The sequence below is a fragment of the Artibeus jamaicensis genome, unplaced genomic scaffold (genome assembly GCF_021234435.1).
Source record: "Artibeus jamaicensis isolate MK-2021 breed Jamaican fruit bat unplaced genomic scaffold, CSHL_Jam_final contig_233, whole genome shotgun sequence".
Classification (NCBI taxonomy): Eukaryota; Metazoa; Chordata; class Mammalia; order Chiroptera; family Phyllostomidae; genus Artibeus; species Artibeus jamaicensis.
In genome coordinates, this window is record NW_026521486.1 from 62,424,066 (window position 1) to 62,438,531 (window position 14,466).

The 14,466-nt window shown below is 36.6% G+C and overlaps 1 protein-coding gene across 7 annotated transcripts in view; it reads right to left on the reverse strand.

Annotated features, from left to right (window-relative positions):
• Nucleotides 1-14,466, reverse strand: part of GRIP1 (glutamate receptor interacting protein 1) — a 661,834-nt gene that overhangs the window by 127,417 nt on the left and 519,951 nt on the right. For all 7 annotated transcript variants that reach the window (XM_037136010.2, XM_037136013.2, XM_037136011.2 and 4 more), the window contains exons 6-7: nucleotides 14,172-14,247; nucleotides 11,983-12,128 (exon numbers count right to left, since the gene is read on the reverse strand). In XM_037136010.2, the coding sequence (XP_036991905.2) occupies nucleotides 11,983-12,128; nucleotides 14,172-14,247 (222 nt within the window). The remainder of the gene's footprint in view (nucleotides 1-11,982; nucleotides 12,129-14,171; nucleotides 14,248-14,466) is intronic.

Here is a 14,466-nt window from a genome sequence, read left to right on the forward strand (position 1 = left end):
GGAGTTCATCATCACCAAGCCCTTATTATATGAAATGTTAAAGGGACTTATCTAAGAAAAAGAAGTTAAAGAAACATGAACAGTGAAAGAACAACAAGCTCACAGTTATTAACAACCACACCTAAAACGAAAGCAAACTAAAAGAACAGCTAGATCAGGAGTGGAAATATAGAAATGAAGATCTCAAGGAGGGTTAGCAACAGGGGAGTGGGAGGAGGAGATGGGGGGAGAAGGTACAGAAAACAAGTAGCATAGACAGTAGATAGAAAATAGATGGGGGGCAAGAATAGCATGGGAAATATAGAACCTAAAGGACTTGATACACATGGACATAAACTAAAGGGGGGTAATGGTGGGGTTGGGGGGGCAGGGTGGAGGGGAATGAAGGGGGGAATAGAACAACTGTAACAGCATAATCAATTTAAAAAAATAAATTAAAAAAAAAGAGGTTTTATGATTCAAAGGTTCAGAATGTCATTCAACGTAATATGGTATCATAAAGTAAATTCATTTAAAAATTTAAATGTTATTTTTATTGCTTATGCTATTACAGTTGGTCCAATTTTCCCCTTTGCCCACCTCTACCCAGCACCCCCACTTCCTCAGATGATTAATCCCCACAGTGCTGTCCATGTCAACAGGTCATGCTTATATGTTCTTTGTCTACTCCCTTCCCCTTTTAAACCTATAAAATAAACATTGATGATTTGCTGTATTCTAAACACACCCACTTGATGATGATTAGTCATAAGAACATCTAATCTCTGGGTGAATGCATTGTTAAATCCACAATTATCATCAAGAGCCTCCTATGTGTATGTCTGAAGACTCTTGTGTGATTGATGCAGTAGAAATAAGGGAAAAAGATAATTCAATTAGTGTCCCAGGGAGTCTAAGGAAGCTAGTGATACAACCAAAAGATACATAGATAACTAAGTCAGGCAAAATGTAAACACCCTCAAGGGTTGCCAAGAGGTTCAAAAGGGAGAGAAAATGAGAGACTGAGTGAGCCAAATAAAAGCAGGATCAGGAGGGAGATGGATTTGACTTAGATATTCATGTAGTACATTTTTGAAAGGAATATTAAATATTGGGCATAACAGTGGGCAAATTCAGGATATTCGGGAGAAAGATTTTAGTTATCTTTCCATCTTTATTATCAAGCAAAATAGTTTGTTACATTTGACATCTATGAAAATGACTATTACGTTTCTTAGTAAGAAAGCTTATTTATATTACACTTCAGTGAGCCTTGTGTTACACAGCCAACAACAAGTCCATATTAAATGACAGCCATCCATAGCTTTTCCCATGGGGTACAGGGGAAAACTATAAAATAAGTAATGATTAGGAAATCTTATAATTTTTTAAATCCAGAGTAAGCTATAAGTCAGTACAGATTGGGGACAATCTTCTATACCTCTTGGCTCTGTTATACTGGCCTTGGAACTGATATTCAAAACACTATCCATGAGATAATAGTGTGCTCTTTTTTGTAGCAAAGAGTGAAGTATCTTTAACTTAATATACATTCCCAGAAACATATTTTAGAAATATTTTCAGCAAAAGTTTAAGTAAAATAAGTATTTTGATGAATTTTAGAAAATGAAGTGATTCATAGCTTCTCGGCCGTTTGGCTAAGATCAAGTATAGAAAATGAAGTGATCCAGAACACATCATTTACCAAATATTCTTTCTACCAAGGACTTGATGTTGTCACATTAAAGCTCCATCTGCCTCTTAACCCAGGGTAATGGGAGAACTGGAGTTCATTTTAGGGAGGTGGACCATGGAATTACTAGTTATGATAGGCACTTTCTGTATAGTCTCTAGTCATTCACTTAATTTCCTTATCAATCCTTCAAAAAGGTACTATTATCATCCCTACTATAGAGATTGGGAAGCTGAACCTTAAAGAGGCTAAATAACTTGTCCAAGGTCAACAGAGAGCCAAGATTCAAAACCAAGTTCATCTGACTTCAAAAGACACTAAATTTTACTGAAGTCATTGTTTTCAGAACTTCTGCCCTTTCAGATAGATTTAATGTGACTTGATTTTCAACACAAGGGCTCTCATACCTAATTATTTAGTAATACATTTCACCAATAATAGAGTTTTTAAACCTATAAACATTTAAAATAATTAGTTATATTTATTGAATACATATTATATGCCAAACTCTACATATGCATTAACTCTTTTTCCCTTCACAGCAACTTGTGTGTGCAGTAGTATAACTACAACCAATTTATAAAGAAAAAGCTCTGGCCTCTGTTACTCCACACTCTGCCTTGGTTCTCCATCTCCATCATTGAATACCTCTTCGCAACTTATTTTCCAGGTTCCTCTTCACCTTCCTGACTTATCACTATTGGAGGGTCACAGAGCTCAGCTCTTGGGCCTCTATCATCTTCATTCAAGCTTACTCTCTTAAGATGCCTCATGCTTTTAAGGTTCATCTCTGTGCTGATCATGCAAAAATTTATATCTCCTGTCATAACCTCTTCTTAAATACTAAACTGTCTATTCCACACTTCCATTTGGATGATGGATAGACATCTCAAACATAACATATCCAAAACTGAACTTTTAATTTTCTCCCAAAACTATTCCTGCCACAGTCTTCTTTATCTCAATAAATGTTCCTTAAAATTTTAACGCAGTCTAAATTCTACTTTAGTTAATAAAATTAATAGTTTCAACAGTGTTCCTAAATAGAGTACTGAATTTGCTAAAATTTATGATCTGATATTTACAAGAAAATATATCTGTGTCTAGGATCAAGATATCAATATCTGTGGTTGTACATGTATATACACAAACAAAGAAATATAGTAGTTTGTGTACTTTTAATAGTATATAAATAAAATCAATATTCATATCTATGATTGCAGACATACAGTTCCTAAGATATATTGTGCCATTAATTTAATGGTTTGTAAACAAATGAAAGCATTAAAAGTAAAATCAGTGCAAGAAGTATGTTCTCCCAGCAAATTAAAAGGTGCTCCACATGCTTATTCATCCAGGAAACATACATTAAACTTATAAGAGGACACCACTACACACCCTCAGTATGGTTAGCCTGAAACAGCAGACTGAAAAGAGCAAGTGCTGGTAAGGATGTAAAGCAGGGGAAACTCCCATACACTGCTACTGGGAATGTAATGTTTAACTTTTAATTGTGTTTTTAAATGGGCATAGTGAACTACAAGTGAGAAAAGAAGAAATTGAAAGAGAGAAAGAGAGTAAGCAAGTAATCACAAGAGTGGTGAAAAAAAGGAAAGAGAGAAAAAGGAACTTGAAAGAAATAAAAAATTCAAATCAAAGTTTGGTCATTTGCTTAATAAAGTTAACAAGGCTTAAAATAATACAATAAGAGAGACCAAAGATGGGAAGACAGAAGTAGACTTCAAATGAAAAAAGAAATCCAAAAGAAGAGCTGGGTGAAATGGTGGCAAGCAATTTATCAGATAGTTTAGAGTAATAATGATAAGGATAGTCAACAGCATGAAAAAAGGCATAGAAACCATAAAAAAAGAACCAGTCATAAATAAAGAATGCAATATCTGAAATAAAAAACATACTGGAGGGAATAAACAGTAGGTCAGACGAAGCAAAGGACTGAACCAGTGATTTGGAAGACAAGGTAGAGAAAAAAACCCAGGCAGAGCAGCAAAAAGAGAAAAGTATTTTAAAAAATGAAGAGAGCTTCAGAAACACTGTAGACAACGTGAAGTGTAACAACATCCACATCATGGGACTAGCAGAAGAAGAAGAGAGCAAACAAGGGATCAATAACCTATTTGAGGAAATAATGACTGAAAACTTTCCTAATCTGGTGAAGGAAAAAGACATACAAGTCCAGAAAGCTCAGAGAGTACCTAACAAGTTGGACACAAAGAGGCCTACACTGAGACACATCATAAGTAAAATGGCAAGGCTTAAAGAAAAGGAGAAAATACTGTAAACTGCAAGAGAAAAGCAAGTAGTTACATACAAGGGAGCGCCAATTAGACTGTCACCTGATTTCTCAACAGAAACATTTCAAGGCAGAAAGAAACGGTGTGGAACATTCAAAGTGATGAACAACAGGGCCTATAACTAAGTCTACTTTACCCAGCAAGCCTATCATTTAAAATTGAAGGAGAAATAAGGAGCTTCCCAAACAAGAAAAAGCTAAAGGAGTTTGTTAACTACCAAACCAGTACTGCAAAGAATGTTAAAGGAGGGCTTGCTTTAAGAAGAAAAAGAAAAGAAAAAAGAAAACAGAGAAAAATAGTCTAACAATAAAATGGCAGTAAATATGTATCTATCAATAATCACCTTAAATGTAAATGCCTTAAATGTTCCAACCAAAAGAAACAGGATAGCTGAATGGATAAGAAAACAAGACCTATATACATGCTGCCCAAGAGACACATGGAAGATTGAAAGATATACACACACTAAAAAAAAAAAGGGATGGAAAAAGATGTTTCATGCAAATGGAAAGGAAAACATCCTGGGGTAGCAATTCTTATATTCACCAAGGCTATACAGTAGGAGACAACAAAGAATCCTACATAATGATAAAGGAAACATCCAACAAGAGGATAGAACCCCAGTAAACATTTATGCACCCAACACAGGATCACCTAAATACGTAAAGCAAATCTTGATGGACAGAAAAGGAGAGATCCACAGAAATACAGTCATCATCAGGGATTTTAAGGACTCATTCACTTCAATGGATAAGTATTCCAAACAGAAAATCAGCAAGGAATCAGCAGACGTAAACAACACACCGGATCAAATGGATTCAATTGATATCTTCAGAGCATTTCACTCCCAAACAGCAGAATATACATTTGTTTCAAGTGCACATGGACCATTAACTAGGATAGACCACATATTAGGACACAAAACAAGTCTCAGTAAATTTAGGAAGATTGACATCATATCAAGCATCTTCTCTGACCACAACATTATGAAACTAGAAATCAATCACAAGAAGAACACAGAAAAACACACAAAGACATGGAAGGTAAATAACATGTTATTACACAATGAATGGGTCAACAATGAGATCTATGATGAAATAAAAAATACCTTGAAGCAAATAAAAATGAGAGCAATCTGAAATTTGTGAAAAAAAGGAAAGAAATCTTAAGAAGGAAATTCAAACAACAAAAAAGCTCAAATAAACAGTTTAACTTCACACTTAAAGGAACTTGAAAAAGAACAAGAAACAAAGCCCAAAGTCAGTAGAAAGGAGATAATAAAGATCACAGCAGAAATATATGACATAGAGTCTAAAAAAGATACAAAAGATCAATGAATCTAAGAGCTGCTTCTTTGATAAGATAAACAAGATCGACAAATCTTTAACCGGACTCATTAAGATAGAGAGAGAGAGGGCCCAAATAAATAAAATCAGAAATGAAAGAGGAGAAATAACAACTGACACATAAGAAATACAAAGGACTAGAAGAAAATATTTTGAAAAACTATATTCCAAAAAACTGGACAACCTGGACTAAAGAGATAAATTCCTAGAAACACATAATCTTCCAAAATTAATCAGGAACAATCAGAGAATCTGAATAGATATATTACCTAGTGAAACTGAAGCAGTAATAGAAAAACTCCCAACAGACAAAAGCCCTGGACCAGATAGCTTCTGAGGTGAATTAACCAAACACCCAGGAAGAACTAACACCTCTCTTTCTTAAACTATTTCAAAAAATTCAGAGGAGAGATGTTTGAGGCCAAGCTCATTTTATGAGGCCAGCATTATCCTAATTCCAAAACCAGATAAAAACATTACAAAGAAAGAAAACTGTAGGACAATATCCATGATGAACACAGATGTAATATCCTCAACAAAATATTAGCAAACCAAATACAGCAATGCATCAAAAAGATCACAAACCATGATCACACACCAAGTGTGATTTATTCTATGAATATAAGGTCGGTGCAATTTCAAATCAATAAATGTGATTTACCACATAAACAATGTGAAGGACAAAAACCACATGGTCATATCAAAACACACAGAAACAACATTTGATAAAATCCAGCACCCCTTTATGATAAAATCTCAGCAAAGTGGGAATAGAGGGATCATACCGAAACATAAAAAAGGCCATCTATGACAAACCCACTGCCAGCATCATACTCAACAGGCAAAAACCATAAGTGTTTCCCTTAAGATCAGGAACAAGACAGGGATGTCTGCTTTCACCTCTCTTATTCAGCAGAGTACTGGAAGTCTTAGCCACAGGAATCAGACATGAAGAAATAAAAGACATGAATTGGAAAGAATGAAGTAAAAGTGCCTTTATTTGTAGATGACACGATATTGTACATAGAGAACACCAAACATTCCACCAAGAAACTATTAGAACTCAAATAAATTCGGCAATGTAGCAGGTACAAAATTAATATCCAGAAATCAGTGCATTTTTATATGGCAATAATGAACTAGAGAAGAGAACTACAAAGAGAAAGAACTAGAGAAGAGAAAGAACTAGAAAGAGAAACTAAGAAAACAAACCCATTCACAATTGCTTCAAAAAGAATAAAATACCTAGAAATAAACCTAACCAAGGATGTAAAAGACCTGTACTCAGAAGTTATAAGACACTGAAGAAATTTTAGAAGACAGAAATAAGTGGAAGCACATGCTGAGTTCATAAATAGGAAGAATTAACATCATTAACACGTCCATACTACCCAAAGCAATCTATAAATTTAATGCAATTCCTATCAAGATCCCAAAGATGTATTTCACAGACCTAGAACAAATATTTTTAAAATTTATATGGAACCACAGAAGGCCGCACATACCAACAGTGATCCCGAGAGAGAACAAAGTTGGAGGAATCATGCCACTTAATATCAAATTATAATATAAGGCCATAGTAATCAAAATAGCCTGGTGTTGACATAAAAATGGACACATAGATCAGTGGAACAGACAAAAAGCCCAGAAATAAACCCACATCTTTACAGTCAATTAATATTTGACAGAGGAAGCAAGTACATACAATGGGCTAAAAATAGTTTATTCAATAACTGGTATTGGAAAATTGAACAGATACATGCAGGATGATGAATCTAGATCACCTTCTTTACACTACACACAAGAATAAATTAAAAACAGATTACAGACTTAAATGTTAGACCCAAAACCATAAAAATCCTAGAAGAAGACATAGGCAGCAAAATCTCGGACACTGTTTATAGAAAATTTATATGGGATATATCTCCCCAGACAAGGGAAACAAAATAAAAAGCAAACAAAGGTAACTACATCAAACTAAAAAGTTTTGCACAGGAAAGGAAAACATCAGCAAAATAAAAAGACAACCCACAGAATGGGAGAACAGTACACGTGTATCCAGCAGTACACGTGTTAATATCATGTACTGGTGGATATGTTCTCCCATTACCCTGGCGGATATGTACAGGATAATATCTAAAATTTATAAAGAACTTACAAAACTCAATATTAAAAAACAAACGAACAGCCCTATTAAAAATTGGGCAAAGGACCTAAATAGACACTTCTCCAAAGAGGACATACAGATGGTCAATAGACATATGAAATGATGCTCAATGTCACTAATCATCAGAGAGATGCTAATTAAAACCACAATGAGATTTCATCTCACACTTGTCAGAAATGCTATCATCAGTAAGTCAACAAACAAGTGCTGGTGAGGATGTGGAGATAGGGAACCCTGTTGCACCATTGCTGGGAATGCAGACTGGTGCAGCCACTATGGAGAGCAGTATGGAGATACTTCAAAAAAGTTAAAAATAGTTCTGCCCTTTGACCCAGTGTTCCCACTTCTGGGAATATAACTGAAAGACCCCAAAACACTAATTCCGAAGAACATAAGCACCCCTATGTTCATTGCAGTGTTATTTATAATCACCAGGACATGGTAGCAGCTCAAGTGTCCATCAGTAGATGAGTGGGTAAAACGACTCAGGGACATTTAAACAATGGAATTCTACTTAGCCACAATAAAAGAAGAAAGTTTTACCCTTTGTGACAAGACGGATGGGTCTGGAGAACATTATGCTAAGTGAAATAAGCCAGTCAGAGACAGACAAATACCATTTGATTTCGCTCATATGTGGAATCTAATGAACAAACGGAACTAACAATGACAATAGAGACAGAGCAGGTAGAATGACAGCTCAGGGGTCGGGAGAGGTTAGGGGTGCAGGGATTGAGCAAAAAGGAAAAAGGACTCATGGACGTGGACTACAGTGTGCTGGTCGAGGAGGGGAACAGGGTAGAAGGGGACTAAATGGTAATAAAAAAACAATAAAAAATAAAAGTAAAAAATTAAAAAGTAAAGAATACTACTACAATAAATGTAGTATGCAATAAATAATTTAAAAAGTAAATGTGTGAGCCCTGGCTGTTGTACTCCGTGGATTGAGCGCAGACCTGCAAACCAGAGGATCGCAGTTTGATTCCCAGTCAGGGCACATGCCTGGGTTGTGGGCCAGTTCCCAGCAGGGGACACATGAGGGGCAACCATACACTGATATTTCTCTCCCTCTCTCCTTCCCTTCCCCTCTAAAGATAAATGAATAAAATCTTTTAAAAAAGAAAATATTTCTTAAAAAAAAAGTAAATGTGTGTCCTTTCATGGCACTTGGCGCCCTTATGCTAAGACTTTAATTGGAAATTCCTGCCCTGAATGTTGGTGTGAAACCAGATGTGGACATTAGAACAACCATCCCCCATCAAGAGTCTGGTGTATTGAAAAACTTAGTGTGTGATTAAAAAAGTCACAAATCAGTGGGGGATGGGGTAGATTCTTTTTTAATGGATCCAGGTGTATTGGTAAGTAGAAAAACATTATTTATATCCTAAGAAAAATCCTAGATCCCAAAATAAAAACCAAAACCAAAAGAAAATAAACTTCAGTATAACAAAAAGAGCAAACAGACTACCAAGAAAAGTTTTTACAAGAAACTAATGTCTTTAATATATGAATAGTTTATGCAAACAAATTTAAAAAAGAATAAGGGCCCCTCCAATAGGTAAATGAAGAGAGGACATAAGCAGAGAGCAGAGAAGGAAAATGGCTAGTGTTCACGTGAAAGAGTGTTCCCTTGCATGAGCAGTCTGTTCCAAGCACACTGAAACACAAACGCACCTTCCATTCCACACCGGTACAATGAAAAGCCCTCACAGTCAGTGCTGCCGAGCTCCAGTGACAGGCGCACTTAAACCCTGCTGCGGCCGTGAACTGCAGGGTGGTGACGGACGCGAAAGGCAGTTTGCGGCAGTGCGTGAGTGAAACCTGGAGTTTATCCTTGTATTACTATTTATTAATTTTTGTATTATTTTCCATACCAACAACTGAAAACCTCCTTTTGCCTCAGCGTGTAGTATAACCTTTGTGGGGAATAATTTGAAATGACATTGTCAGATATTTTAAAAAGAAATATACTCTTTGGCTGAATGAAACCAGAAATACGGACAAAGATTTGGGTAAAAGGATATTCATTCCGGTTATTTATAATACCAGCCTATTGGGAAATGGCTACATAAATACAGGATGTATTTGGGGGTGTGATGTGAAGTAGGAATTTAATTGACTTTTTCTCATGTGGCTAATGGACTCAGCACCGTTTACGGACTAGTTAGTTCGACTTGTGCCCGGGGACGTGAGACCACGCCTCTGTCTCTCGCTCCTGCACTGGTCAGTCTCTAGCCATTCCATTCTCTTCTGCTGGTCTCTTGGCCCCGCATTACTATTACACACACTTAGTGGCACGGTTTTACAAGAAGTCTTGACGTTTTTCAGAACAAGTTTCTCTGCTTTCACATTGTTTTGAAAACATTTTGCTGTTTCCCCTCCCACTTTTCCTACCCTACATACAGTTTAGAAACAGCTTATTAAGATCCCCCACCCTCAAGATTCTTTTAAGATTTCAAATAAAATTAATTTATGGATATATTTTAGAGAAGTGACATCTTTTAGATATTAAGACTTCCTATCTAAAAACAAGATAGAGGTCTTCATTTATTTCTGTATTCTTTGTGTGTGTGTATATATATATGCGTATATATATATAGACATATGTATAAACACACACACATCTTAATGGCTCATACAACTTCTGTTATATTTATTTCTTACAGGAGCCTTATTATTTTATTTCTCTTATAAATGGTCTCTTAAAATTTTAACTTTCTGTTTTTGGCTGGTATTATACAAATAATTATACAAATACAAATTATTATACAAATGCTTTGTATAATAATCTCCTATCTAGCAACTTAGAAGAATTGTTAATGTGTTCCCTTCCTGATGGCCTCCTTTCCCCTATATTAGGGGCATATCGGGCAATTCTGGAGTGTGACAACTGTCAGGCATCATTCCAAATTTGAGTGTGAGTTGGGGAGAAGGCAGACAAGTGGGTGACCCTGCCCGCTCCTTACTGACCTTAACAAGACAGGGAAAAATCTCTGAAGTGCTGTCCATCCCCAGGGGCAGCCCTTGTCTCTCTGAGGTAGACTGTGGGCCTTACAGACTATTATGTTGCCCTCAGTTTGGAAGCTGGTTCTCTCTAAACCTTTGGGTTTTAGCTTCATTGTTACCTCTTCAATGATTACCCTATTTTTGGCACCTGCCAACACTCACCTTGCCTGCCCTGATTCCCTATCACAGAATCCCACCCTTGCCCTTCATGGTAGGCAGTGATCACACTTTATGACTGTTTGTTTGGTAAAGTCTGGTTTACTGTCTGTTCTCCCCATGAACTGCGAGCTTCGTAACGCCAGGGACCAGGTTTGTTATTCTGTTCTCCTGGTACTAGCCACTAAGCTCAATAAATACTTTTAGACTGAATGAATGAGTTAGATATGTCCAATATCTGTTTCAATTTTCAATGTTAATAAACCTTTGTATCAACATTTAAAATATATTTACTTGTATGATTTTATTTTAGCTTCATCACTGTCTTTTAAAACAGGCATTACTAGTGCCCATTTGACAAATGAGGTAACAACAGAAAAAAAAAATGGAAAAAAAAAAGGAGGAAAAAAACAAAAAACAAAAAAAAAAAAAAGGACTGCTCCCCCCAAAAACCCCCGGACGGGAAACAACCCCTGCATGAATCATATAGAGCGGGAAATAAAGGAATCTGTAGTTAGAGAATACATCTCGTTTTCTGTGCTGCATTGCACAAGCATAAAATTGTTGGCAAAGTCAGGTCACATAATCAACTCTGGTAATTGTAAGGAGTACTTACAATATAGATTTAAGTTTCAATTTCAGGTTCCAATTCATTTTCCCATAAATTTTCTACTTTAGTCAACATGTCACAAATCTTTGGCCTCTCTTAATGTTTAAAAGCCACATGAGACTACTGTCCCAGTTTTACTAGAGTTGTAAGAGTAGAAATAAAATTACTTTCTACTGGAATCATTATTGAAAGAAAGAATGATGCATCCAACTTCTGATTTTTAATCAATGATATTACATGTCTGTTTCCTTTCTTTGTCCCCAAGTCTGATGATAAAATGGTCATTTCCATTAATTCTGATTATCTGGCTTCCTATTATGAAGTTACAAAAAGGAAAGGACTCCCCTACTGTTCCTAGTCTCTGTAGTTAAAGAACAAATATCCCTTACGTTAATAACACTATTTTTGTGCTTTGGAAGGCAGAGATACTTTCCTGCCAGAGGGTGGTAATCCACTTATAACTGCTGACTGCTAGGTGAAACACTGAGAGAATGAGACCTTCTTATAGAGCATATTGACAAAAGAACTCTAAACTGCTGAAAAGTACCACTCACCTCTTCCTGAACCCAAACAGAGTAATGATATGGTGTTGATGAAATTCTGCCTGCCTCAGGAGGACCTGACAGTTAATTCTCAATACAAAGTGGTTGGTCAGGGATGGAGGGTGGCAAGTCCTAAAGCTTAGAGGTCACGACTGCAGGACGCGGACATACCCATTACTGAGACATCGTATTCTATCAGCAGCGTTGCTTCTTGTCCACACTGTTTAAGGATACTCATGGCTTCAGCATGCGTGGTCCCAAGAAGGCGAATTCCATCCACACTGAGCAACCTATCGCCGGGCTTGATTGTGCCCTCTCTGAAGGGAGAACAAAGGGACAGTCTCTATTAATTTTGCATAATGGGGCTTAGCATTAACAGTCACTTAGCCAAAGTGGTTCTTTCACACATGTTCTGCCATCCGCCTCATTTATATTTCCTTTTAAGCATCAGGTGTGACGGTATGAGAGTACAGAGCTAACCCTGAACAGAAGATCGCTGCAATATGAGTCAGGAATAAGAAAATAACCACATATTCGCAAATATCTAAAGCTACTCACAATGAACTCTTGGGGTACAAAAGTAATAAAAGTACATTTCTCTCTTCTAGAGTTTGGCCTACATGTCTAAAATTGATTTATTAGAGTCCAGGAAATAGCATCCACCTATTTTCCTAAAGTCAGGTGAGCAGAAAAGCCTGCTGCTTCCTTCCATTCGATTTATTACCAGTGAACCCGAGCGGGATAAGGAACACTCGTGAAAAATCCCCTAGTCTGTAAAATTTCTTACTGATTTATAAGGCCATTTGGTGATCATTAAATTGATTCAGTCTCACACTGACTGGAAAAGTCAGGCAAATACAGTTCTCCCTGCTGTGACCACAGACACTGAAGGGCCGGGCACTGGGAGAAGACCCTCTGGGGACCTTAATGAGGCCACTGGGGTCTAACTTCCAGATCATAACCACCCTGCCTCAGGGAGGGACAAATGGCAGGATTATAAATTTAGAATTTGGGAAGAATAAAAACAATCTCTTAAATACCTTTTAGCTAGATAACTATCTACATGTTTGACTCTAAATTTTTAAATTCTTAGATTTCCTTCAGTTGCACATTAATATAGTACCACGTTGCTCACAAACCAGTAGCTTGCTTCTGATTTTCTGTCAACTCCAACTCTAAATGTTAATAAGAAATGAAAAGGCATGAGAAGGGGAAAAAGGCAATATTTCCCTGGAAAGTTTGACTTCATATTATCCTCTGGAAAGGCAAATATGCTTTAGTACAAGTGAGAAAACAGTGTCTTCATATTCTTTTATTTTATATTAAATATTAATTTTTAAAAAGTGTGAGTTCATAGTATGAGCTTTGAAGGAAAATAAGCCTGAATTTCTACTCTAGTTCTTCGATGTGCTAGCTGGCAAGTCGTTAGCCATAATGGGCCTCGGTTTTGTCATCTGTAAATGTAGATAAAAATACTTTATTTCATGGGTGGTTGGGAGGATAAAATAAGATAATGTCTGCCAAGCACTTTGCACAGTTTCTGGCACATAGTAAGTGCTCGATAAGTAGTATTTATTGTTATTGCCATTTCTGTTGCTTAAGAAGGGTTTTAAACGTTTATCCTGGTCTGAACATAGTGTAGTCAGGGGTGATCAGTGCATTTTTTTTCACTCTTCCACAAGATAATGGTTCCCCCAGCCATACTGTGTTCCCCTACCACTGTGCGGTCAACTTTTGCTGTGGAAATTAATATAAAGATAAGTACTTCCAGAGATATTTAAGTTGTGAGTTTACTTAGGACATCCCTACTGAGGTTTATAATATTCAAACTAACCAGGAAAAGACAGCTCTAGAGACCAACGATATTCCTCCCATTTTATTAAAAGTTACTTCCATTCTGACATACATAGGCATCATCAAAAGGTAATCATAATACTGACAAGGATGTTGATAACAGTAAGAATCAGACCACCACCTGTCTTTCCAGGTTAGGAGATGAGTAATTGGAACTGACGCATTTCAAGTGCCTGCCTTAAAAATGCCAGCTGCCTTTCATGACGTATCTATAGGATGATAAGTCCCCTGCAAGGTATCACATCTCTCCAGTCTTTGACAAAGCTTGAAAGATAGCTATCATTCATATTTTACAGTGACAAAAATGGAGCTCAGGACTCTTAAGTCACTTGCCAAAGACTAGTGTGAAGCCTTTCTTTTGATTCCGCAGCTAAAACTATTTCAGTTTTCACATTCTAAAATATGTAGTTAACATCTATCTTATACTAGGAAATTTATAACTCACCGAGTTCTATGCCAAAGTCCTTAAGTCTATTTGGATAATGACGCAGAAAGATGAAGTTTACCTGTCAGCAGGCCCGCCGGGACGAACACATGTTATCACAACGGGACGAGATTTATTTCTATCGTCATGCGCTCCCCCTAGCAAAGAGAAGAAATACAGCTTCTTTCACTAAAAACTTCACTCACAAAAATGCCAGCTGAGAAACTCAAGTACATTTTGCTGATGTGTGGAGGAAAACATGCACATTTTTTTCCTTCTGGCATATAATAGCCTCAAAAATCTTCTTCCTTTTATATGGAATATATTTTTGAAATCATTTCACCTCTTACTAAATATATATCTGTAATCACAGGTAG